Raw genomic sequence first — 23,623 nt, 5'->3', positions numbered from 1 at the left:
GTCAGGAAGTTCCTCCTAATGTCGAGGTGGAATCTCTTTTGCTGTAGCTTGCATCCATTGTTCCGGGTCCTACTCTCTGGAGCAGCAGAAAACAAGCTTGCTCCCACCTCAATATGACATCTCTTCAAATATTTAAATAGGGCTATCATATCACCTCTTAACCTTCTCTCCTTCAAGCTAAACATCCCCAGCTCCCTAAGTTCTTCCTCATAGGTCATGTTTTCCAGACCCTTCACCATTTTAGTTGCCTTCCTTTGGACATGCTCCAGTTTCTCAACAACCTTTTTAAATTTTGGTGCCCAGAACTGAACACAATATTCCAGGTGGGGTCTGACCAAAGTAGAATATAGTTGCACTATTACTTCCCTTGATCTAGACACTATACTTTTATTGATGCAGCCTAAAATTGCATTGGCCTTTTTAGCTGCCGCATCACACTGTTGACTCATGTTCAACTTGTGGTCTACTTGGACTCCCAGATCCCTTTCACATACAACAGCAGCACAGGGCTGTAGTCACCAAGGGCTCTAGATCATTTCCTCCAGTTACATCCTTGGTAATCCAGCCTTAACTGGGTAGTTCCCCCTTCCCAATTTGTGCTCCCCACACATCAGCATACTTTATTCATAGAATCTTGGACTTTTGAAAAGAGCTCTTTTTAACATTGCACTAAAGCTTGCTCTTAATGTTGCCTTTAGAGTAGGTCCAGACCAACTAATGACAACTTTTCATTTCATCATTGATTAGGGCAGTTGGCCCTTCAAGATCCATTTTAATTTGGCTTCCCTTCAGATATCTTATTTAAATGTTCTTTTTGTAATTCCTTCATGACACTGAAGTATCACTGGCTTTGGAGAACAATCTAAAAAGAATGTTCAGAGACATAGCCATGTTAGTCTGGAATATCTGTATCCAAAGGGATCTTGTGGCACCTTTGAGACTTACTATGCCAAAGAAGTTGCAGCATAAAGTTTTGGATGTAGAAACATTGCTTAGATTGCTCTTATGTATTGCAGAGTTTTAGTCTGCTTAGGCAGTCTAGCTACCTAAACTTCCATATTCCCTATATAAAAACTCACATAAATTAATAATTACTCTTTCCCCATTACATGAAATGTGTACCTTGTGGAGAAAGGTTCAGTTAAGATCTCATGGAAATGAATGAGACTGAAATAACAACAATGTTAAATATATTTGGGCTAAACCAATCCAAAGTACAGTATATTTTGGCTAAACATGTGGTCCATGGACTTCCAGGAAGTACATAGATGGGCTTCAGTGAGTTCAATAAAGCACAAAAAAACTTTGTCTTTCCTCTTTGGTTTCCCTCCTCTTGTTTTGACAATTGTGTCAGTATGTTTTCCCTTGGGGAAAGGTCCATAGCTTTAATCAGAATCTCAAAGGGTCCTGTGACCCACCCAAAGTTTAAGAACCATTGGGCTAAAGCAATGCAAAGTACAATGCTCCTGTTACCCTGATCTTGAATGAATGGGGTTAAATTTCTCTAGTAACTGTTAATGTTCTAACCACGGCAGTGTCACTCCCTAGTGAAGCTTTTTAATAAATACTATAGGACAACAATTCTGCATTTTATAGGGTTTTCTGTGAAATAATTACTAAGTGCTTCTCTGTTTTTCACCCATGAGCAATGAGCTGACTATTTGTGGAGATGGACAGTTTGCTGTGAAGCATCCGTTGCCATTAATTTTCATTATGATAAATGTGCTCAGGGTTTTAGCTCTAGTTCCGATACTTTATTTGACAGGTTTTTACAAACTACACTGCCTCTGACCACAACATTCAATACCCTAATGTTGGCTGGAAAAGACATTGCTAGTGACTCACAGATATACAGATGCTAGGTCAAACGTCTACTCTTGACATGCATATTTGATATTTATGTGACCCAGATTACTGGAATAGCAAATAAGACAAAACTTTTCATAATTTTCACACACATTTTTCAAGCTAGGGAGAATACACACACACACACACACACACACACATTTTACCTTGTGAATGCGACACATACACTGTGAAAAACAGGCAGAACTGTTTCAAAGACAAAAATTGCATTTCCCTTGAGGTCTAATAGGATTTAGAACAATATGAATCTTTTCCTTCTAAAATGTAACACAAATGATCTGACCTGTGGATAGCACCAAAATGACATGGGTCAGTGTAAGTAAGTGTAAAGTGATGCATTTTGGATTAAAAAATTCCCCCTCTGTGTGTGTGTGTGTGTGCGTGCGTGCGTGCATGTGTGCGCTAATAGGGGTTCAGGTGGCCAGTGGATTTATTGTTGCAGGGGTGGCAAATCCAATCTTGGTTTTCCTAGTTCCTCTCCATGCAGATGCTCCAAATTGCACTGGGTCACTCCTGATGCCAAATCTCTGTTGATTTAGGGTCCAGAACCAGAAAAACTCACATAAAACTCAGAGCAATTATGGGTGGATATTCCATTGAAAGTGGATGTGCCAATTTCTTTGCTACAAGCCGGCTTGTGGGAACTCTGGACTGGTAGTGACTTGACTAACCAGGAAAGAAACCTGGAGGTGGTGGTGGTGGTTTATAGATTGGCCAAGATGGCAGCTCAGTTTAGTGTGTGACAGCTCTTATAACCCAAATTGCACACTAGGGATTATTAAGAAAGAAGTCAAAACTAAAACTGCCAGCACCCTAGTACCATTACACAAAATGTTGGTGAGGCCACCTTTTGAGCATTGTATACAGTTTCTGAAAAGACATATTGTAGAACTGGGAACGAAGAGATTATCGCACCACCAATTTCCCATTGGAATGGATGTGGGTTGTACTGTAACAGATGAATCTTATTGGGCAGCTCTGCGGCCAGACAGTAGGCAACCCATATCCACTCAAGGCTTCTCCTTCACCTTTTCAAGAACAGGAAAATACTATTCTTGAAAAGCTGCAGGAGAAGCCCAGATTGGATACGGGCTGCCTACTGCCCGACTGCAGGGTTGTCTAATAAGATCTGTCTGTTACGGTTACGACCCGCGCCCATCCTAGTAGGAAATTGGCAATGTGATAATCTCCATGGAGTCATCAGAGAGTAGCAGTTTAAGTGTTAGGACTTTTCCGCATTAGTCCCATTCTCATAGCAGTTTAAAAAAAAAAAGGGGGGGGACATACTGTGTCAGGGCAGCCAATGTTGCCCATCTTTGAAATTGTGTGACTGGGGCTGTGAGGCACTGCACTTTATTCCTGACCTTCCTTTAACACCGCCTCTCTGCATTATGCTCTAGCAGCCCTACCCAGCATGCCTTTAGAGTTTTTTTCCTACTTCCCCTTTTCCATGCAGTTCCAGAGCTCTGCTACTGTGGGTTAATGTGAATTAATGTGAAATATAAAAATGAAAGAAAGAAAAGGAATAGAAAAAAACAACAACCCGAGAATTGGGCTACATGGGGACAGGGTTTCCCCTGTCAAGGACAAGGGATGGATAAATGACAGAGTAGCTGCAGGTTAAGGTGGCATCTTGGCATCTTGTGATAAATACTGCCAAAGCCACTTTTTCCAGATGTAATCATGGTTTAAAAGCCGTGTATAGTAATCTCTATAGATACTGAGAAACAAAGTTTCAAATCCCCATTTAGTTATGAAAACCCACTTGCACAAGTCACAGTCTCTCAGCCTCAGAGGAAGGCAATGGTAAACCCCCTCTGAATAAATCTTGCCAGGAAAGCCCCAAGATAGGATCACCATAAACTGGAAACAAGTTGAAAGCACAGAACAATCAAGGATTAGATTATCAAAATGAAAAATAAAAAAGAGCAGTTCCTTATCAGGCAATGGAACTTTTTGTTTAGGGCTTTTTTTTTTTCATTTTGAAAAGTAAAGAGTAACCATGACAGAAGTTTATAAAATTAGGCATGACGTGAAAGAAGTGGATAGATGTTTTATTTCATCTTCAGCAGGAAACATGTACTCTTCTCACAAGACATGATCTGTTTATGAAAACTGCTGTCACAGTCTTTGGTTAGGTGGGCTTTAAAAGACATTAGCACAAAGTACTGCTCAGTATCTTGAACAAGTGTTTGTTCAATGTCTCAGGGCATATGCTAGCACAAGGCAACACACAAGTGTTTGCCCAGCATCTCCACATATGTGCCTAATCTAGGTCTGTGGTCTGAAGTTTCCCAAATGCTTTTCTCACAGAAGAGTTTACATCATCAACAGGGTTTATTGTGTGGACAGATCTCAGGATCCAACCCAATATGTCTTCAGAGAAAACATACAGTCCCCCCCGCCCCCCAAAGAAACACTGTGAATTGTGAAGTCGAAGGCTTTTATGTCCGGCATCCATAGTTTTTTGTGGGATTTTCAGGTTATGTGGCCATGTTCTGAAGATGCCAGCCACAGATGCAGGAAAAACGTCAGGAATAAACTCTTCTAGAACATGGCCACATAGGTTGAAAAACTCACAAAAAACTATAACTATGAATTGTGTTCATATTTCTAATGAACTTTCTCCATTCATTTAGAGGGACTATAATTTTAATAGAAGTGCCCTCTTTTCCTTTTTCTGTGTCATATACATCCCTTGATGTGAGGTTTTCCAGGCTTTCCAAATTTTTCCAAATATAATATAGTATAATTTCCCCATAGTGAACTTTTGCTTTAAAGATATTGAAAACATTGCTCGCGTTCTGACTAGTTTTCATATTAGCGTGTAATATAGACAGATGTGTTTCTAGCTGCCGTAATTACCTTAATTTCATAGGAACATAAGACTCCTGTGTAATCAGCTATTACTAATGTAATTACACTGACAAAAATGGTTCACAAAGAGACAGTGTTACAGTTGCTCCTACATCAGTGCTGATTGTACTAATTTAATAGTGAGTCATATTTGTCTCTGAAGTGGATAATGTGGGACAGCAAAAATCCACATTCTAATTAAGATTTATGAAAGCATTATTTTGAGATGTGCTTTCAGAGCAGTTTTGACTTCTTCTGCAACCCTTTGTTATTCTAATATACTGTTACTGTTGTTTGCCTTAACGTGGTGTCTCTTCAAGGCATATAATAGCATTCTAAAATATTCAAGAGAAAATCTTTATCTTAAATGTGCTGACTGTTTAACTAGGCAAGCAAGTTTATTATGCAGAGAACAAAACTGTAGCACAAAAGAAATAGCCAATGATGAACAACTTTCTTTGGAAGAGTGTCCTAAATTTGAGGATCCTTTCACACTACATCCTTGTAGCACTATATTTCACTTTAATGGCCACGATTCTATCCCATGGATCTTTGGATTTGCACCAGAGAATTCTAGTGCATCCTGAACTAGAAACCCCATAAGTCTCTAGGCTGGGAGTATGCCAGTTAAAAAGAAACAGTGCTGTAAGGTTATACTGTTAAAAGCCCTGATTCTCAAATACAACACTCCAGTGCATTGTGCACAGTTCATTTGTTGTTCGAGGATTTTGCATCAGTGCTACTGGACTGGAAAAGAGGCAGCAGCATGGTACTGGAGAAGCAGACAGGATAGACATGACTATGGATCATAGCCAGATCTCTGAATCTTCCTGAATCTTCCTCTGAATCCAGAAGCTCCATGAACCTGACCTCTGGCAGCTATCCTGCAGAGTAACACCCCCCCCCCTTAGGATGTAGTATGTTCTGAGACTGAAAAAGAGATAGAAGGCATCATACGTAACACTATACCTGTAGTATGTAACTTTTTGTGATAACAGGTGTGTGTGCGCGTGTGTGTGTGATTTAACAATAAATGCTAAGGCATCCTGGTTTGGGTACAATGAGCAATATCATACTTACCATTTCAAAAAAATATCTTTGAATGGTCCTGGGGGATTGAAGCAATTTTTGTATGTTAAAGTTTTAAAAACATTTTTGTAACACATTACTAATATAAATCATACACACACACCACACCATTTGCAACCAATGTTAACATGACATACATTTTAAAGTAACGTTGCACAGGTGTTCCAAAGCTGTGAACTGAAAGTATAAGCAATTATAGACAAAAGTAACAAAACAATCTCTCTTCAGCTTAGCAGCATGTAGGTCACTTAACCTTATGTCCTCAACTCATTACCGCATTAACAGACTGGCAGGGATAATGACATCAGGATATGAGGCAAGTTGAACTACGTGGAAATGGAGTAGAAAGGGGGAAACTCAACATCAGGATGCCATTTTCAGAATTTTCAACTGATATTTTCTGGTAACATGCACTTCTGTCCTTACAAGGAAAAAGAGAAAGCGACTTTCAGCTTCAGAGAACCGTTCTTCTCTAAGATAAAACCATCATACTTACACAGTTTTAACAAAATCCATTCTTGTTTCCAAATTTGAATAATAAGATAGCACAAGTTTTGAAAAATAGATCTTCCCAAAAACATATGAGGGAGTTGAAGTCTAACAACTGGAAAGCCTGTACCTTATCCTTGACATAAAGCAACACATTATGAAATCATCTGAGTAAACTCTGCAAAAGCACTTGATTTGGATGGTGTATGTGTAAGCCCCATATAGGGATGTTGCTGCTCACATATAGAGCGAAACTATATATAGAGACAGGGGGATGCATATAAGTCCTACTCTCAGCACCAGCATCATGGCAACATGTCAGATCTTCATGCACATAACACAATGTTGAGAACTTTCATGTGTTCGAAGGAAGGGTCTGCCCACAAGAAACACAAGCTTGCAAAGACAAATTGATCAGCTACTCTGAGAAAAAAAATCTATAATATTGGGGGTGCTTTAGGAAAAAAAGGAGTAAGGGGGTGTTAAGAAAGGAGATAGGAACAAGCTTTTCTACCTCTCATATTGCTGGAATTTGGGATTGTCCCTTTCACACAGCCCATAAGACGGACCTCCTTATCCACAGATTCTTTATCCATGGATTCAACCATGCACAGCTTGAAAATATTAAAAAAATAATAGCCCGTAATAATTACAAGTAGGACATGGAAAAAACTGTATGCTCCACCTCAAATTCTCAGCAACTGATATACAGAGGGACCTTGCCTTTGCTACAGGTAGTTATATAAACCCATCCTGATTAGTAGCCATGGATGGCCCTAACCTCCATGAATTTATCCACTCCTCTCTTAAAGCTATTCAAGCTGATGGCCAATTCCACTTTAACTTTCTCTTCCTTCCTAACTATGTGAGCCATGGAAGCCAAGTGAAGTGCCAGTTGATAGCAGTGGTTGAATTTGCTTGAACTTTTCCCTTTCTTCCCAGTTACAAGGGCTACTTTCCAATGTGTGGTGGTGGTGGTGGAAAGTTGTTGACAGATGGAAAATCATTTGGGATATCTGTTTTTTACAGGAGTCTTGTGTGAGAAGAGCTGCAAAACCAGAGAACTCCCCTCTTTCCCCTCTTCTCTTTCCCCTGTCAGATTTCTGACAGTGGTGGAGCAAGGGCTACTTGAGGAAAAAAATCAGAGGATGCTGGACTAACCCCCCCTTTCCTCAAAGGCAGAAGCAGGCAGTTGGTGACAAAAAGTTTTGGGTTTTGGAGGTTTTGGGATTTTGGATTTCCAGGTCCTGTAAGGGGAGTTCATTTGCCAGAGATTCACAACACAGGGCTTGAGAAACTGTCTTTCCCATTTCTGCCTTCACCTCTGGAAAGAGTTGCTTAGTGGCAAACTTGCTGGCTAAAAACTTATCTCTACATATAGCTTCGGTCATGATCTGTAAAACTTTGTCTTTTAGAAGAGTTTTACTCAAGTCAATGGAGCCCATTTGACCTTTGTCTAAAACTGAGGTGGCATTGATACCACCCTCAGTACTGGCAGTTATATTGGAATCTGAGCACCAATCAGGACCCTCTGTGGAGCAGACTCCTCCTGTGAGGAAAACTTTGCTTAACCCATTTACCCCGAGATATCGTTTCTCATACAGCAAAAGGGGATTGCTTCAGACAGGGAAGTTCAGCAACCTACAAAGAAGGAGGAAAAAGCCAAGAGCAAAGGGAAGTCTAAATTCTACAATATCAGCATCAACACCCACAGCTGCACCTACCTTTTCTGCTACGTTTCCACTGCTGGCACTGCCACAGACCGTAATACCCACTCACTCAGTTCAGCAACAATCAAAGTTGATCCAATCGCTTCATTTCAGACTGATGACCAGTGGTAAGAAAGGCAGTTCATGAGACATCCAGTCACACCAACCAACACTCAGAAGACTAGCATGCTCAAATTGCCATGATGCCCTGAGCACTGTTGTCTTGTCTTGAGGGACATACCCTTACCATGGACTATTTACATTTACTGCCATGATGACATCTATTCTCTCAGTGCAAGTATTCTCATTCTTCACTCCAGTAGCATACTTACATCTCTTTGGACCACAGGAGCCCATCCCCTCACAGAAAAGAGGGGCTTTACTATGGTAGACATCAAGTGCACTATAGGGACTTTTCTGTTATCTGTTCAAGGAATTCTCCTGGGTGTTATTTTTAAAACTTCTACTGTGATGGATCTCTAGCAACTATGTTTCTGGATCATTATAATCAGGATGCACATGTAGGGAGCTACTCTGAAGCTACCTGCCACTGTCCCCAGACCATTACTGTGAATGGCAGAGATACCAACAACCAACAACTATCTCCTGAATTAATATTGCCTACCTGCCACAGAGAAATTGTCCACTGATATCACACACTTCAAATAACACAATATCTATTGCCAGAGTCTTGGCACTGTAGCCATTGGTCTGACACTATGGTCTCACAACCACTGCCACCTCCAGCTCCTTCTGCATCTACATCTTCAGGCAGATTGTACCTTTGACTACTGTTTCCCAAAGGCCTTGCAAAACTACCATACAGTCTGTTTCCTCTGCCTCTGCTCCTTTGGTATTGACTATGTTGCCTTCTCACTTACCTTCTACATCTACGGCAGCTACTCAGGAGCCATCCTTGGCTGACTTGGGTTCCTCTTCAAATGATTACAACTTTGATGCATCCACATAGGAGCATATCTCATCATTCAACCTCCCTTCCACAGAGGAAGTTGGGGACAATATACCAGTATAGTCCTCAGCCCGTATGCAAGATCTCTGGGCGTATTCAGATCTTATTTTATGCATGGCCAAATCTCTTGGGCTTGAAATGAAATTCCAGCTGCCATCACCTCTGGGATCAGTTTTCCAAAAGGTGGATGTCCAGAATTCTACTTGCCATGCTTCATTTGATGTCTAGCTTACTGAACAAGATAAAACAGTCTTGCTCCAAGCCTTCATCAATACCACCCATGGTTAATTTTGCTTAGAGTTCAGTAAGAGGTTCTTGTCTTCTGTTTACTCACCCAGCTCCAAATTCAATTATGGAAGCCTCTCAGTCAAAAGCTACAAAGAAGTCATGCTCCACTCTACCTGAAAAAGAGGGCTGCCAGCTGGATCTCTTAGAACAATGGTTTTAATCTTCTGCAGCATTGTCTATCAGCTGGCTATCAGCAATTCCTGTAAGAGAAACTTTCATCATTCTTTTATTCCATCCTTCATCCCATAACATTGACATGTTCTTCCAAAAGAAGCTTACAGGCTAGCAGCCCGGCAAATTAAAGCTGCAAGAAATGGGGTAGACTGTACAGCTAAAACAAATGTGTATATTGTGTTGTGCTGCTATGTGTTGCTCAGGTCTGTAGGCCTCATGGAAGACACTAGGATCAGGATAGAGGATATCCCCTTAGATGGTGAGGGCCTTTTTAATGCTAAGTCCAATGAATCCATGGACACATGGCACGTACTATACTCCAGACATGAGGTTTGTCAACAATTTTGCTCCTATTGCCCTCAAAAACACCCCTGGAGGAAAGTCTTGCATTTTTTCAACCAGCGCAAAGTCACCCTTGCACCTGTCTCACCAGCCTTCCTAATCATGCTCAACACAATGCAAATTGCCTTGCCAATCAATATATCATCATTCTTCTTCACCAGAACGATCATCCACAGGATCAAAACATCATCTTTTTCTGTTCTAGGTCGGTTGGTTGTGCCTACATCTCTTGTCCTCCCCCAAAAGATTCCAGATAGTGTCATTCTTGACACTTTTGTGACATGGAGATTGGTTTGTATCCGCTGATCTTGAGGATACATACTTCCATTTTAGAATCCACCCATCATAGATGATACCTCCACTTTGCAGTAGGCTGTGAGTTTTCTCAATACAAGCTGCTTCCCAAATTTGGCCTGTTGTCAGCACCTTGAATTTTTACCAAAATAATGGCAGTGGTAACATCTTACCTACAGACAATAGGTGTGAAGGTCTTCCCCTATCCAGAGGACTGGCTGCATATTATTTCTGACATGGTTACAGCCCTCTCCATTCATACAACATTATAGACTTGACTGTAGAGCAGGGGCTGATGCCTTTTTTTGGAAGGACAGTCTTCTTGGCTATGCTTAGTTAATCTAGACCCCACTCTCTACCTGAGTAAGCTTACTAATCACAGTTGTGTGAAGCACAGAGACCATGACTGCATACCTGTAACTCAAATTCTTTTGAGTAGTCACCTGTGCCCTCACACAACCCACCTGCCTCCCCTTTCTGGAGGTCCATCCTTACTTGGTGGATAATGGAATTGAAGAGGGAGTAACCTTTGGCACCAGGTATAGCCATACGCCTGGGGATGGGGTTACTACCCAAAGCTATGCAGCTCTCAAATTTTCCATGGTGTGGCTCTGTGCATGTGCAAGACTGAATCATGTGAGTTTACAGATGATCATTGCAAGAACAGGTAAGTCACCTGCTATTTCTCATGCTAGCCAACCTAACTGATGATGGGCACACAGGCAGGAGAGCCATGGTTGATTTTAACAAAATGATAATATCCTTTAGTGAGGACATGTAGTATATTGTGAAATGCATATTAAATAGAGAAAAACCTCAGTATGCAAAACAGTGATGGGTGCTAGCTCAGATTTTGTATACCTGAATAGAATTTATACTGGTAGATTGGTTTAGGAGTGTGAGCCAAGTATGGAAAATTGTCATTGATGCATAGTTCAATATTTCATTCTGATCTTTGGTGTTACAATTATGAACATTACTTGGAAGCCTGGAAATAATATAACCTCTGCCCAGTATTAAGCCACAGTTATGTGTACAATTTCAGTTACATGATACTTGAAAGACAGAACTTGGTAGCTTGAGCTTTTGTACATTTGATCTTTGGAGCTTACTAGGATGTGAAAGTATTCATCCATTTAGCACTGTGGGAAAGCTCTTATTTTATGACAAACGTATTGTGCCATAAAAAGTATTGTTAATAGAAATAGTAAACTGGTAACATAGAACTTTCAGGTAAAAGGTAAAATATTCTTGAAAATTTTTCAGATGCGTGATAATTTAAGTATCTGCAGTTCTGGTGGATCTTGTGCTATTGATCATCCATATCTATTTTATCAATTCCAAGGCATGGCTGTGTTAGTCTGGAAAATCAGTATGAAAAGGGATCTTGTAGCACCTTTGAGACTAACTGAAAGAGAGAGATTGGTAGCATGAGCTTTTGTAGATTTGATCCTACTTCCTCAGATGCATCTCACCAAACCCACTCCCCAGAGAGCAGGTGGTAGCATGAGCTTTCATAGACTTGAGCCTACTTTCTCAGATATACAGGAGAGAGTAGTGCAAGAAAATGCTTATTGTGCAAGCAGTAACATTTACTGAATGTTTATGGATATTAAAGAGAGATAAGCAATTCCCACATATACTGATATACAGAGTTTATAGCGAAGTAGCAGTGCATAAGTTGCTTCTGAAATTATTGTTTAAAAATGAAAATTCTGGACACTTTAAAATTTTACATATCATGAAATTTATTGCCAAAGTTTGCACTAGAAATATGGAACTGATTTGGGGTTTGGTACAAATGTCATGACTCCAACTTTTACTTTCTCAACTGTTGTATCTTTTCCTTTTTTAGCAATGAAGATAATTTTAGTAAGAATATTCATGAGATAAAATGTATAACAAAAATGTTAGCATTACAAACCCAGTAAAGCGTGGTGAACAGAAAACAAGTTCTTTTCAACATTTCTATCAAACCCAAACAATTAAACATTCAATAAAAGGAATTCAAACTACATTTAAAGTACTTCATTTTTAAAATCATCTTCAGTAAATCAACTTTCCAGTGAAGTCTCTGAAATGATTAAACTTCAAGAGGAATTAGAAATGAGAGTACCAGCCTGAAACAAAAAGAATTTCACAATGTTATGCAGTCATATTAGCATTTCTTTTCAGATCTTAGGGCTTGCATTTGATGTTACATAATTTAGAATAATCCAAGAACCATATAATGTATAAGCCACAAACATGTTACCTAGAACATTTAGGTTTAAGTAATCTAGCCCTATTTTTGCAATCCTTTTTAAGCCTGTAGTAACGCAAATCTTGAAATGACATTGAGAAATTTATATAATCCAGTATGATGGTGCTGTTAATATGGGGAAAAAACTATGGTAACATAAACTAGTATGAAATTGAAATAAAAAGTAGTCATGATATGACAGCAATAAATTAACTTGAATTTTTAAAAAATATTATCAACATCAAAGGCAATAACAAGTAGCCCTTCAGATCATTGTGCATCTGTAAATGAGACATATTATTCAACTTTCAGTCCTTTAGATTTAAATTCAGAGTGCAGAATCTGTGATAAGCATATCCCAAATTCTTCTAGGATCATTCGTTCTGCTACACAAAAAGAATAAGCTTCTTTTTCTGCCTCTTCAGCTTGTGCCAGGAGACAGGCACATGTTGCCTCAACTACTTCCCATGATATACATGTATTAGATTGCCTATTGGAACAAAAACAAGAACAAAAAAGAGAGAGAAGGAGAAAGAGAACTGATGAAAAAAATAGTTTCCAAAGTGCTGAGTAATTTGTTATTGTTGTGTGCTTTCAATTCTTTTCTGACTTATGGCAACTTTAAGACAAACCTATAATGTGGATTTCTTTGCAAAATTTGTTCAAAGGTAGTTTTGCCATTGCCTTCCTCTGAGGCTGAGAGTGTGTGTCACCAAGTGGGTTTCCATGGCTGAGCAAGAATTCAATCTCTGGTCTGCAGGGTCCTAGTCCAGCACTCTAACCACTGCACCCTATTGGCTCTCTCTACAGGAATACTAGTAAATATACTTGAAGCTGAATTAGATGTTTGGTGTCAGATGTATCAGGTGAACCAGGTTCACCTCTGAATAGATACTAAGTGATCAAGGACAGTTTGTAACAAAACAGTAATGCCAGCATGCTTAATCCTTCCACTGTGCTCTCGCCTGCAACCTGTTCCTTCTAGTTATTCTTTTCCTCTTTGAAATCCTAGCAGGAAAAACACACAGGGAAAGTGGGTTCAGGAGGAAAATATTAGGCAAATCAGGGTTAATCATCCTTTTTCCACCTGCCACTTTTTTTACAGAAAAGTATTAGTTCCACTTCTCAGCTCTGGTCCTGGCTTATAGAGTAAGTCATTCCAAATATCTGAAAGCTACTAAGCCATAAATGATTCCTGTATATAAGTAGGTGTGCTTCAGGCGATCACCGTTAAAGAGCAAGGATGATACGTATATCCTTGATGTAACTCTTTATTAGGCAAATTCACAGGGTCATCATGAATTGAAGTCGACTTGAGGGCAGCTAACAACAACAAAGTGAATATTTTCAAAACCCTTCCGAAATTCTTTCCTTGCTGATGCACCTGTCACTGACCGTTCAAATCTGTTACTTTTTAAAAAAAAAAAAAAACCCTCAATTTGACTGCAGTGCACTTTTGAAGATTTGTTTGCAAGACTCTTACTGCAGTTTTTATAGAACTGCATGTTGCCAAATGTGTACATATGTATATGGACACATACATTCATACTGTAACCCAGTGTTCAGAAAACAAGGACAAAGAGCAATTTCTAGTTAAGCTCTGAAAGAAAGTACATGTTGCAAAGTTGGCTTCTGATACAAATGTACAAGCTTCTATTGGTACAAAAAAAAAACCCTAACAGTATTATAACCTTTACTTCTGCAGCAGTATCAAGCTGAAGCAAGTTAGAAAGGTGTGTTTGAATACTTGTAGATAAGATGGAACACACAGAAGGGAGCAAGGAGAGGTTGAAAGGACCCAAGAGCTAGACTGAAAGGGTTTGTCTAAGGCAGTGGTTTCCAACCTGTGGGTCGGGACCCCTTTGGGGGTCGAAGGACCCTTTTATGGGGGTCACCTAAGACCATTGGAAAACACCTTTTTAATTACAGTTATGAAGTAGCAACGAAAATAATTTCATGGTTGGGGGTCATCACAACATAAGGAACTGTATTAAAGGGTCGTGGCATTAGGAAGGTTGGGAACCACTGGTCTAAATGATAGATAACTGCTATGTTTAAAACACATCACTATTAAGCATATAATACATTCTATATCAAAATATATGTCCTAGAAAATTAATTACATAGGTAGCCCTTAAAAATTACCTGTCTTTTCTGGGGTTTGACCATATTTCCAAATTAGAAAATGATACAGAGTCATTTCCTTCATTACTTTTAATCTCCATATGATTTGGCATATTGATTAGTGTTCTCCGATCCGTGCTTTCTTCATAATTTTTGCAGCCAACACATTTGCAGATAGATGAACACATAATTTTAGCCTAGGAGATTGAAAACACTCTAATTCACAAAGAACTTATTTTATTTAAAACAAATACAGAAAAGAATACAAATGAGATCAGTGTGTCCTACTGTGTAACTGCTGGTCTATCTACAATAGGGCTTATTGTTGCTCCTTTCTCAGCACCTGGGTTCTGAGATGATTCTATGAATGTTTTGATGAGCATCATAGACAAAAAAAACTTATTACTAAGCAAACTATTGCTTTAGAAATAATGTAAATACAGTCAGCCCTTCTTATACACAGATTTTTTATACATGGATTCAAGCATCCACGGTTTGAAAATGTTCCAAAAAGTATAAATTTACCTTGATTTTTCCATTTTTTATAAGGGACACCATTTTGCTATGTCATTATATTTAATGGGACTTGAGCCTACATGGATTTTGTTATACATGGGGGATCTTGGAACCAAACCCCAGCGTATAACAAGGGTCCACTGCAAATGGGACCTGCAACACATTCTTGCATTGTGGTAGTATTTCTAGTCAAGATCTGCCTATGCCCTCTTCTAAGATACTGCATTCCAAGAAACCAAAACAGTGTGTTATGGGCCCAAAATACACTGCAGAAATAATCCAGTTTGAGATAGCTTTAACTATCCTGGCTCAGTGCTAGGGAATCCTGGGAACTGTGGTTTTATTGTGGCACCAGACCTCTCTGACAGAGAAGGCTAAGTGTCTCACAATTTCCTAGCATTGAGCCAGGGCAGTTAAAGTGGTCTCAAACTAGATTATTTCTGCAGTGTGTTTTGGGCCGTTATTCCCTATCCATTAAGCCCTTTTAGTCCTTACTGGCTTATGCTGAGGAGGAATATTATGTAGAATCTTGTGGCTTATTCTATAGCACATGTTGGTGTCCATCTTTTTGTCAGTCACTAAAGAAGGAGATTTATCTTCCTGTACTGATACACTTCCGAAAAATATACCACACCTGTGCTGCTGAATTAGGGCATGTCCTCATTTCTGTGAGCGTTTTTGCACTCGCCATCCTCCCAACCACTTTTTAGTTTGAGGTGCCAGCTGCTACTGCCTCCTTGTCTTCAGGAACACACTTGTGGGAGTCCCCCCATGAGGATTCTTTGTTCCCACCCTTCCCTCCTCCGATACTATATTTTTATGAAAGCGAATTAGAAAAATTTACTTAACAAACCTCAAAGCATTCACAGTAATTCTTTAAGCACCCTGAACGTTTACAATTACATCCTTTGTTATGTCTTGGTTTGATATCTCCTAGTTTTCCTTTCCCAATCTTTGGCAGGAAAGCTTCTGGGTTTCTGTCAAGACACGCCTAAAATAAAGCATTTTATTTATACACAAGACAAAAACTCTTATCTGAACTGAAGAAAAAAAAGTCAACTCATTTCTTCTAAAATGTGTCCTTACTTAGCCATGTTATGCTTAACTATTGTTCAGATTGCAGCTGGAAAGAATGCTGCTGATTACATGATCCATCTGTTACATAGGATAAAATATGTTTATAGCAGTTTGTCTGCTATATACGTCTGTACTGTACAACCATATATTTTATACACAACAAATTCAACAGGTTTTAGTCTGCAGGATCAAATAACAAAGGTGTTTGGCATGTATAATTTGCATTCAGGAAACTTGTCTCAATTTTTACAGGTCTTAAAATTATCCCTACTGCCTTATTTGCTATTAATTGGTTGTTGGTTGGCCATTTTGGATCCTGTAAAAGGAGAAAGGTGGGATACTAAATAAATGAATAGGCTCAGTACTTGAACACAATGGAAATACTGGAAATTCGATCTCTCTGACAGAGTTTTTCATTATACTTTCCACAACTCATCTAGTGCCAAAAAATAGTAAGCTAGTAATTGAAACAAATGAAAATATTTTTCAACATAAAGGAAAAATTCCAGATCGGCTAAATAACAGTTGAGGTATATGCAGGGTGAGTTTTGCTTAGAGGGTGGGCCAATGCCATCAGGCCTATCCTTAAGATACAGAGCCCTCCATCTGTCCATCTGCCTTGGTCCAGGCCTCAGAGGGAGAGAAGAATGCTGGACCTTATCCTCTTCCCCTCAACCATTCCCTTCTTCTTTTGTGTCGTGTCTTCTTAGATTGTAAGCATGAAGGCAGGGAACCGTCTAATTAAATGATTTTATGTACAGTGCTGTGTAAATTTACAGTGCTATATAAATAAATCTTAATAATAATAATAATAATAATAATAATAATAATAATAATAATAATTTATCCTCTGTTTTTAAAACTTTTGCTCAAAAGCCTGTTATACTTGGAGAATCTTCTTTTAAAAGAAAAGTTCATTAATTTAAACGTAGCTTTGAAGTATTTAAATATTTCCCCTTTGTCGGTGCTGCAGCAGCCACACTGTGCAGTACTGACACACTGCCAAAAAGAAGCCGTTCTAAGTGGCTTCTTTTTGCAGTGCCATAAAAGGGAAAGGGTGCTGCTATGACATCACTTCCTGGAAGTGACATCTGGACATTGTGCAGTGTTGATGTCATCATGGTGGCCACCATGTGGACAGGAGGCTGTCATGATAATGGAGTCTGTATGGACAAGGGCTCCAGAGCGTGCAATTGGGGCGCACTCTGGAACTCTACAATTAGCACATTCACGCCGCTCCCTGCCAGTCTGTACCGCAGGTATACCTGTACCATAATTTCTACATTTTATTATTTTTTACAATTTCAGTGGACTATTTAGTCTAGTCTAATATTGCAATGATTCAAAAGGAGACTTTTGTGAGGAAAATGAATACAGTTGGCCCTTTGGATCCTCAGGTTTTCAGATCCACAAATTCAATGATCTGCAGATTGTCACACCCATATTATTAAATGATGGTGACATGAATGAGGACATGCTGAAGTAAATTCACATTGCTACTGTTTAATAATATGGCGTGTAATAATTTGTGTATTTTTCACATCCATAGTAGATACCAGAACTGAACACCTGTGAATTCAAAGGAACAACTGTATGTTTAATCACTTAAAACACACACACACACACACATGAATAAGAAATGATCTATATGCATACTTTCAATAGTACAGCAGTTTGATTAATGTAAAGAACAAAATGACCCATTCTGGAGGCAAAAATTAGGGAATAGAACATTGTTGTATTACCTTAATAGCATTAAACCGTTCTATTTCATGTTGTGGATTATTGTAACAATTATTGCAGTTGCAGTTACTACAGAAATCACCATTTGCAAAGCAATCACAGTACCTGTATTTAACAAAGAAAACATAAAACATATATTTTATAATTCATTAATTTGAGGTTGGCATTAATTTCTGTCTACAAGCACTATGAGACTGTGGTAGTCATTATGTGTGCTACCATGATGTCTAAAAAGATTGGAGTTTAAAAGATTGCCACAACATATGCATTTTAAGTAAACCATAATTCCTCCTAAAAATTAGGTTAAATCTTAGTGGTTCCGACTCATGGAGACCCTGTGGATGAGACATCTCCAAGAATCCCTATCTACCACTGCCTTGCCCAGGATCCTGCAAGCCCTTGCCCATAGTTTATCCATCTGATTTGTGGTCTTCTTCTCTTTCTTCTGCCCCGCATCTTTTCTAGCATTATTGTTTTTTCTAGTGATCTGTGCCTTCTCATTATGTTGCCAAAGTACTATAGTCTCAACTTGATCATCTTTGCTTCCAAGGAGATCCCTGGTCTGATCTGTTCAAGAACGCATTTCTTTGTTTTCTTGGCTGTCCATGATATCCTAAGTACTCTTCTCCAGCGCCACATTTCAGATGAGTTGATTTTCTTTCTGTCTGCTTCCTTCACTGTTCAGCTCTCGCATCCATACATGGTAATGGGGAATACAATGGCCTCAATGATTCTGACTTTAATGCTCAGTTGTATGTCTTTACTCTTCAGTATCTTTCCAGTTCTTTCATAGGGGCCCTTCCCATTCCTAGTCTTCTTATTTCTTGACTGCAGTCCCCATTCTGGTCAATATTTCTTTTTTTTAAACTTTTGTAATTAATGTTTTAGTTCTGTCTTTTTAAATTATTGTAAGCCACCTTGAATCCTTTATTGAGAGAAAAGAGGGATATAAATCCTATTAAATAAATAAATAAATAAATAAAGACCACCTTATTATCCAAAAAACAATGACCTGCACCAGGGGGCATAGGAAGCAGTGAAGCTACTAAATCCTTTTATAGGAAGTGCAGAATGATCTCCCATTCTAGAAAATGGCCAATATCTACAGTTTTAGTAAAAGTGGCAGGAAAGAAGGTTTCCATGATACTATAACCATAATGATGTCTAAGAGACATTGCTCCACTCCTTGATCATTGTATAATTTTATTGCCCCTGTTATGTGACGCTGTGTTCATTTTTAATGGAATTATCACTGTTATTGTATTTTATTGATGTGTTTGTATGTAATTTTTAGATTGGAATCCTGCCTCGATCCATCTGGGAGAGGTGGGAAAATATAAATCATCATCATCATCATCATCATCATCATCATCATCATCATCATCATCATCATCATCATCATCATCATCTTCTCTCCTATACAAGTAAATGTGCTGGAGATTGATCTTGGCATTACTGTACTTTTTAAAGTGTTTTTTTAATATTCATTTAAATGCAAAGTTCATTAAGTCAATTTATGGCGCGTTACAGACTGCCCAAAACGGGCGGTCTCGCGCCACTGCCGGTTGCTGCATCCGGGAACCGCAGCAGCCAAACCGCATGGTTCCCAGGCACAGCAACAAAGAAGCGCCAAAATGGCGCTTCTTCCTGAGCCCCGGAAGAGGTGCCACAAGGCGCAAGGCGCGCACTCGTGGTGCCACTTCCGGTGTGTGACGTCCGGACGCTGCACGTTTGTGACGTCAAAATGGTGGCACTGCCATTTTGATGTAGTCTTTACGCGCGAGGGGCAAGGCGTGTCAAGAAACGCCGCCCCTTGCGCATAACAATGGCACCCCATAGGGCCCATCCGGAATGCGCCTTTATGTTCTCTTTCAACATTTCCTTGACATTTAACTTGACATTATTGTTAAAGTGAGACCAGTACACTTTCAGCAGGTATTTACATAGAAAAGTAATATGCATAATTTAATTTTAATTATCACAATTTTGACAAACACAGAAATATAATGGTTAAGATCTAATTTTTATTATAGGAAGTTAGAAATATGAACTACCTGAAAGTAAAAGAAAAGTGGCAGCTTATCATGGTGCTTTTTTAAAACGTATTACTGTAAGTGTGTATTTCAAATATTATTTTGTGTGCATGATGCCAAAAATTCATTTACTTACAATTTGAGACACTGTGATTTAGTACAGTTACAAGGCTTTTTTGATTTTGCATCCCAAGAACCACCAGGTAACCTAAATAATTGGGAAAAAAATTAAAATTTAAAAAAATTGGAAGATAACATCTGAAAAATAATGGATTGGATTTAAATTCATATGCATGAAAGTGAGCTGGTGAAGAGGGGGTTCCCTCTTTATCTCTGTGGCATCCCTCCAGTTCCCTGAAACTGCTACACAGAGGGACATGAGATAGTCCAAAATGGGAATTACAAAAATCTGGCAGAGGTATCTTCTTATATGATAGCTATACTGGATATATATTCATCTCTTTCTTTACCTAAATCCTAGTTTTGTCCTGACTAGTGTAGAACCACTGAATCAATTGGATTTGTCTATATGTTGATCCACTAATCAATTGATTGAGTGAGTATACTCTAGTTAAAAAGCTGAGCGGTTGACTGATTCAAGTTTACTCTAATTGAAACTAATGTAAAGGATGTCATCCATTATTTTTATTTCTGTCTATAGATATTCTTTCATTTTGGACATTTCTACCTTGATGGCTCCAGGATATTGAAACACTTAATAAAAATATTTCAATCTACTATTATACTGAAGGAAGAACAATAGCTTGAATCCTAACCTAAGCTGATTTAAGGAGGTTTATGGAAGAAAAACTTCCCATTCCTCTAATCCCCAGCAGTCTTTGTGCCTCATCCCAGACTGTTCAGGAGAGTTCTTTACAGAGGCTCTTCCGGAGTTGCAGGTGGCTGCAAGGTATGGGGAATAGGAAACATTTCTTCCATGAAGTTTCCTAAATTAACTTATCGTAGCATCAAATCCACTGTATTTATTTCCTATTTATGTACCTGCTATGCATTTTCCCCTGAGTCAGCAACTGAATATTTCTCTAACATGAACAACAGCTGGTTCTGCTTAATGCTAAATTTAACCAAGGATCTTGCTCACCTGAAAGTGAGATTCTGCAAAAATCTTGAGATTTTGTCAGAATTATTTGCTGTATGAAAACAAATGTAAATGGTAACAAATTTTATATGAATTTTTTCAGTATTGCATAGAGAAGGGGTTATGCTTTATAGTAATTCTAGAGACAGCTATTTTTCTTACCCAACTAAAGACAATTTTGTTGCCTCCTGAAAATTTGGATCTGAATGGTAGGTATGTATGGCTCCATTATCAAGCTGCTCAAATAAAAATGATAAGTTATTTTTTCATTAAGTCATCATTTTTATACAATTGTATAAGAAAAAAGAAAACAACATTACAAAAATAAAGACAGTCTAAAATATTCATAAATTATATTCATAAATATACAGAGAAATTCGCAAAAAGTATATTTTAAAGTAAAATTGGAATATTGCCTTCAGTCTACGTGGACCTTAAAAAACAATTTGGGGGGTGCTTGCAGTCCTGGGATTTCATTTTCCCCATCTCTTGTCTAAAGAGGTAAATCATTGCGGGAAAGTCCCTGCCCCCAATGAAATAACTCGCCCTTCTCTCACCAAATGAACTCACTGCTTACCCCCAAGAGTGGATAAGAAGATGATCATTCCTTCTTCAATTGGCTGGCAATTGAACCTATTTCTCTACTACCACAGTGAAGGAGGGAAGTGTCCAACAATTTTTATACTACTACTCTGTTCACTCCTGCCAGACTATCTGGGGACTAGCTGGAGTGGGCCTGACTTTAACCTTAGTTCACAAGGAGTTTCTGTGGAATGGTTTAAATAAGGATTCACTGAAGCTGGCAGGGTGACATGTCCTTTTTGCTTAACTCACCATCCCAGTTTGAGGATATCTCTTTGATAAAGTCCCTAAGAATTCGACTAATGCACCATTTATCATACCAAAAAGGTGCACCTGAAAATAAAGAAATTCTACTTGAGTTTTGTGCAATTGGTATGCATTCTTCAGACACGTAGTTAACATAATGTACTGCAGGGTGGGGTCATTATGATCAAATGTGATATTCAGTCAGGACTTTTCGGATTGTTGCTGGTTCAACCATTAAAATTTTGCAGCTTGGGCTTTACGTTAAATGCAGTATATTAAAGCTTGGTGTGTTTTAAAATTGAATTGTTTTTAGTTCATTCTTCTGTGAGCTGCTTAGATCCTAACCTAGCAGAAAGGTGGCATATAAATAAATGAACTGAACTGAACTGAACTGGTGTCTTTTATGGCCTTTGAGACTTCAGTACATTTCTAAAATAATCTGTTAAGAATAGGACCTACAATTTCCTTGGGATACACTATCTGGTTATCTTTGGTTTTGGGCTGCCTATTAGCCTTCCAGGGATTGGCAGAACAACTGGGTGTTCCACTGGAACAGGATGAGATGAGTGGTCCTATTGCTCGATTCATATACTTGCAAAGTCAGGTGAACTCGTCTGGGGTACATCCTGCTTGCCAGAAGTCAGGCTTTCACCTCTGGGGGCTTGGATGGGAATTCTTATCCATAGTAATCAGACTGCATTTTACACAGTGCACCATGATACTTTGATTAGCAAACAGACTGAATATTAAATAGATGGAAACCTCATCAAATGGATCCATAATTGGTTGGAAAGCTGTGCTCAGAGAGTTGCCATCAGCGGCTGTGCTTCAAGCTGGAAGGGAGTTTCAAGTGGAGTGCCACAGACAGTGGTCTGTCCTGCGGCTAACACTCTTCAATATTTTTATCAATAATTTAGAAGATGGGGTGGAGGGAAATGTTACCAAATTTGCATCTGGGAGGGGATAGCTAACACATAGGAAGACAGAAGCAGATTTCAAAAGGATGTTGATAAACTAGAAAGCTGGACTGAAATAAATGAAATGAAATTTAGCAATGACAAGTGCAAAATTTAGGCCATAAATCCAAATACTGTACATAGGTGTAGGATGGGAGATACTTGGCTCAGCAGTACTATATATGAAATGGACCTTGGAATTAATGTTGTTCATGACTTGAACATGAGCCAGCAGTATGATGCTGCATCAAAGACAGCAAATGTTATCTCAAGGCTAGGCTACACCAGGGGCAAGAGTCTGAATGGACTCCTGCTACCTTCCCCCACACCAGCCCTGGAGTCACTCCATAGGGACATTGGGTAGATACTCTATACCACCTGATTGGCCCTATGGAGTTTCCTGGATTTTGCACTGCTGCTTCCATTGCCACCCCTTGCTGCCCCTGCTGTCACCACCACCATTGCCACCACTACTTTTAATAGGCAGGACAGATACTGGCAGCTGTCATCATTTAATATCTGAGCCAGTTCCTAGCCCAAATAGTGAGGCTTTTCTTTCCTCCATGCTCAGCAGCGCCCCCACTGCTGGTGCACCCATCAGCTTGGGAATCAAATGAGGCAACCAGCATGTAATCTGGGCACCTCAGCAGACCTTAAAAGCAAGTGGCTGTGAGCTGCCAGCAGCAACACTGCCAAGGGAGGAGCGATAAACTTCACTGTTTGGGTCCATGAAATGGCCTGGACATTTAAATGGCAGAGCTTGTGAGGGCAAACTCTGGAGAAAACTCAATATTGTAAAAATCTCACAATTAGATAAGGTTTACCTGAAAGAATGTTATAGCATTATACAGTTTCAGATTTACTTTCCCCAAATCTTTGTTTGATCTCCCCTCTCCATGTGAAGTACTTTGTAAAAATCAATGCATCA

The 23,623-nt window shown here is 39.1% G+C and overlaps 2 protein-coding genes across 6 annotated transcripts in view; both read right to left on the bottom strand.

Annotated features, from left to right (window-relative positions):
* The window catches only part of LOC121926322 (sodium/hydrogen exchanger 10-like), a 587,624-nt gene that overhangs the window by 210,686 nt on the left and 353,315 nt on the right, over positions 1-23,623 (bottom strand). The window lies entirely within an intron of this gene.
* The window catches only part of TESMIN (testis expressed metallothionein like protein), a 38,675-nt gene continuing 26,857 nt past the window's right edge, over positions 11,806-23,623 (bottom strand). For 4 of the 5 annotated variants that reach the window (XM_042455800.1, XM_042455778.1, XM_042455770.1 and 1 more), the window contains 7 exons: positions 21,746-21,826; positions 21,074-21,147; positions 19,949-20,020; positions 17,782-17,884; positions 15,813-15,950; positions 14,465-14,640; positions 11,806-12,809 (listed from right to left, as the gene is read on the bottom strand). In XM_042455800.1, the coding sequence (XP_042311734.1) occupies positions 12,617-12,809; positions 14,465-14,640; positions 15,813-15,950; positions 17,782-17,884; positions 19,949-20,020; positions 21,074-21,147; positions 21,746-21,826 (837 nt within the window). In that variant the 3' untranslated portion in view covers positions 11,806-12,616. The remainder of the gene's footprint in view (positions 12,810-14,464; positions 14,641-15,812; positions 15,951-17,781; positions 17,885-19,948; positions 20,021-21,073; positions 21,148-21,745; positions 21,827-23,623) is intronic. The other variant, XM_042455785.1, reaches the window with a different exon arrangement.

The sequence above is a fragment of the Sceloporus undulatus genome, chromosome 1 (assembly GCF_019175285.1).
Source record: "Sceloporus undulatus isolate JIND9_A2432 ecotype Alabama chromosome 1, SceUnd_v1.1, whole genome shotgun sequence".
NCBI lineage: Eukaryota > Metazoa > Chordata > Lepidosauria > Squamata > Phrynosomatidae > Sceloporus > Sceloporus undulatus.
The sequence above is the reverse complement of the archived record's forward strand: the minus strand, read 5'-3'. Positions and strand labels throughout refer to the sequence as shown.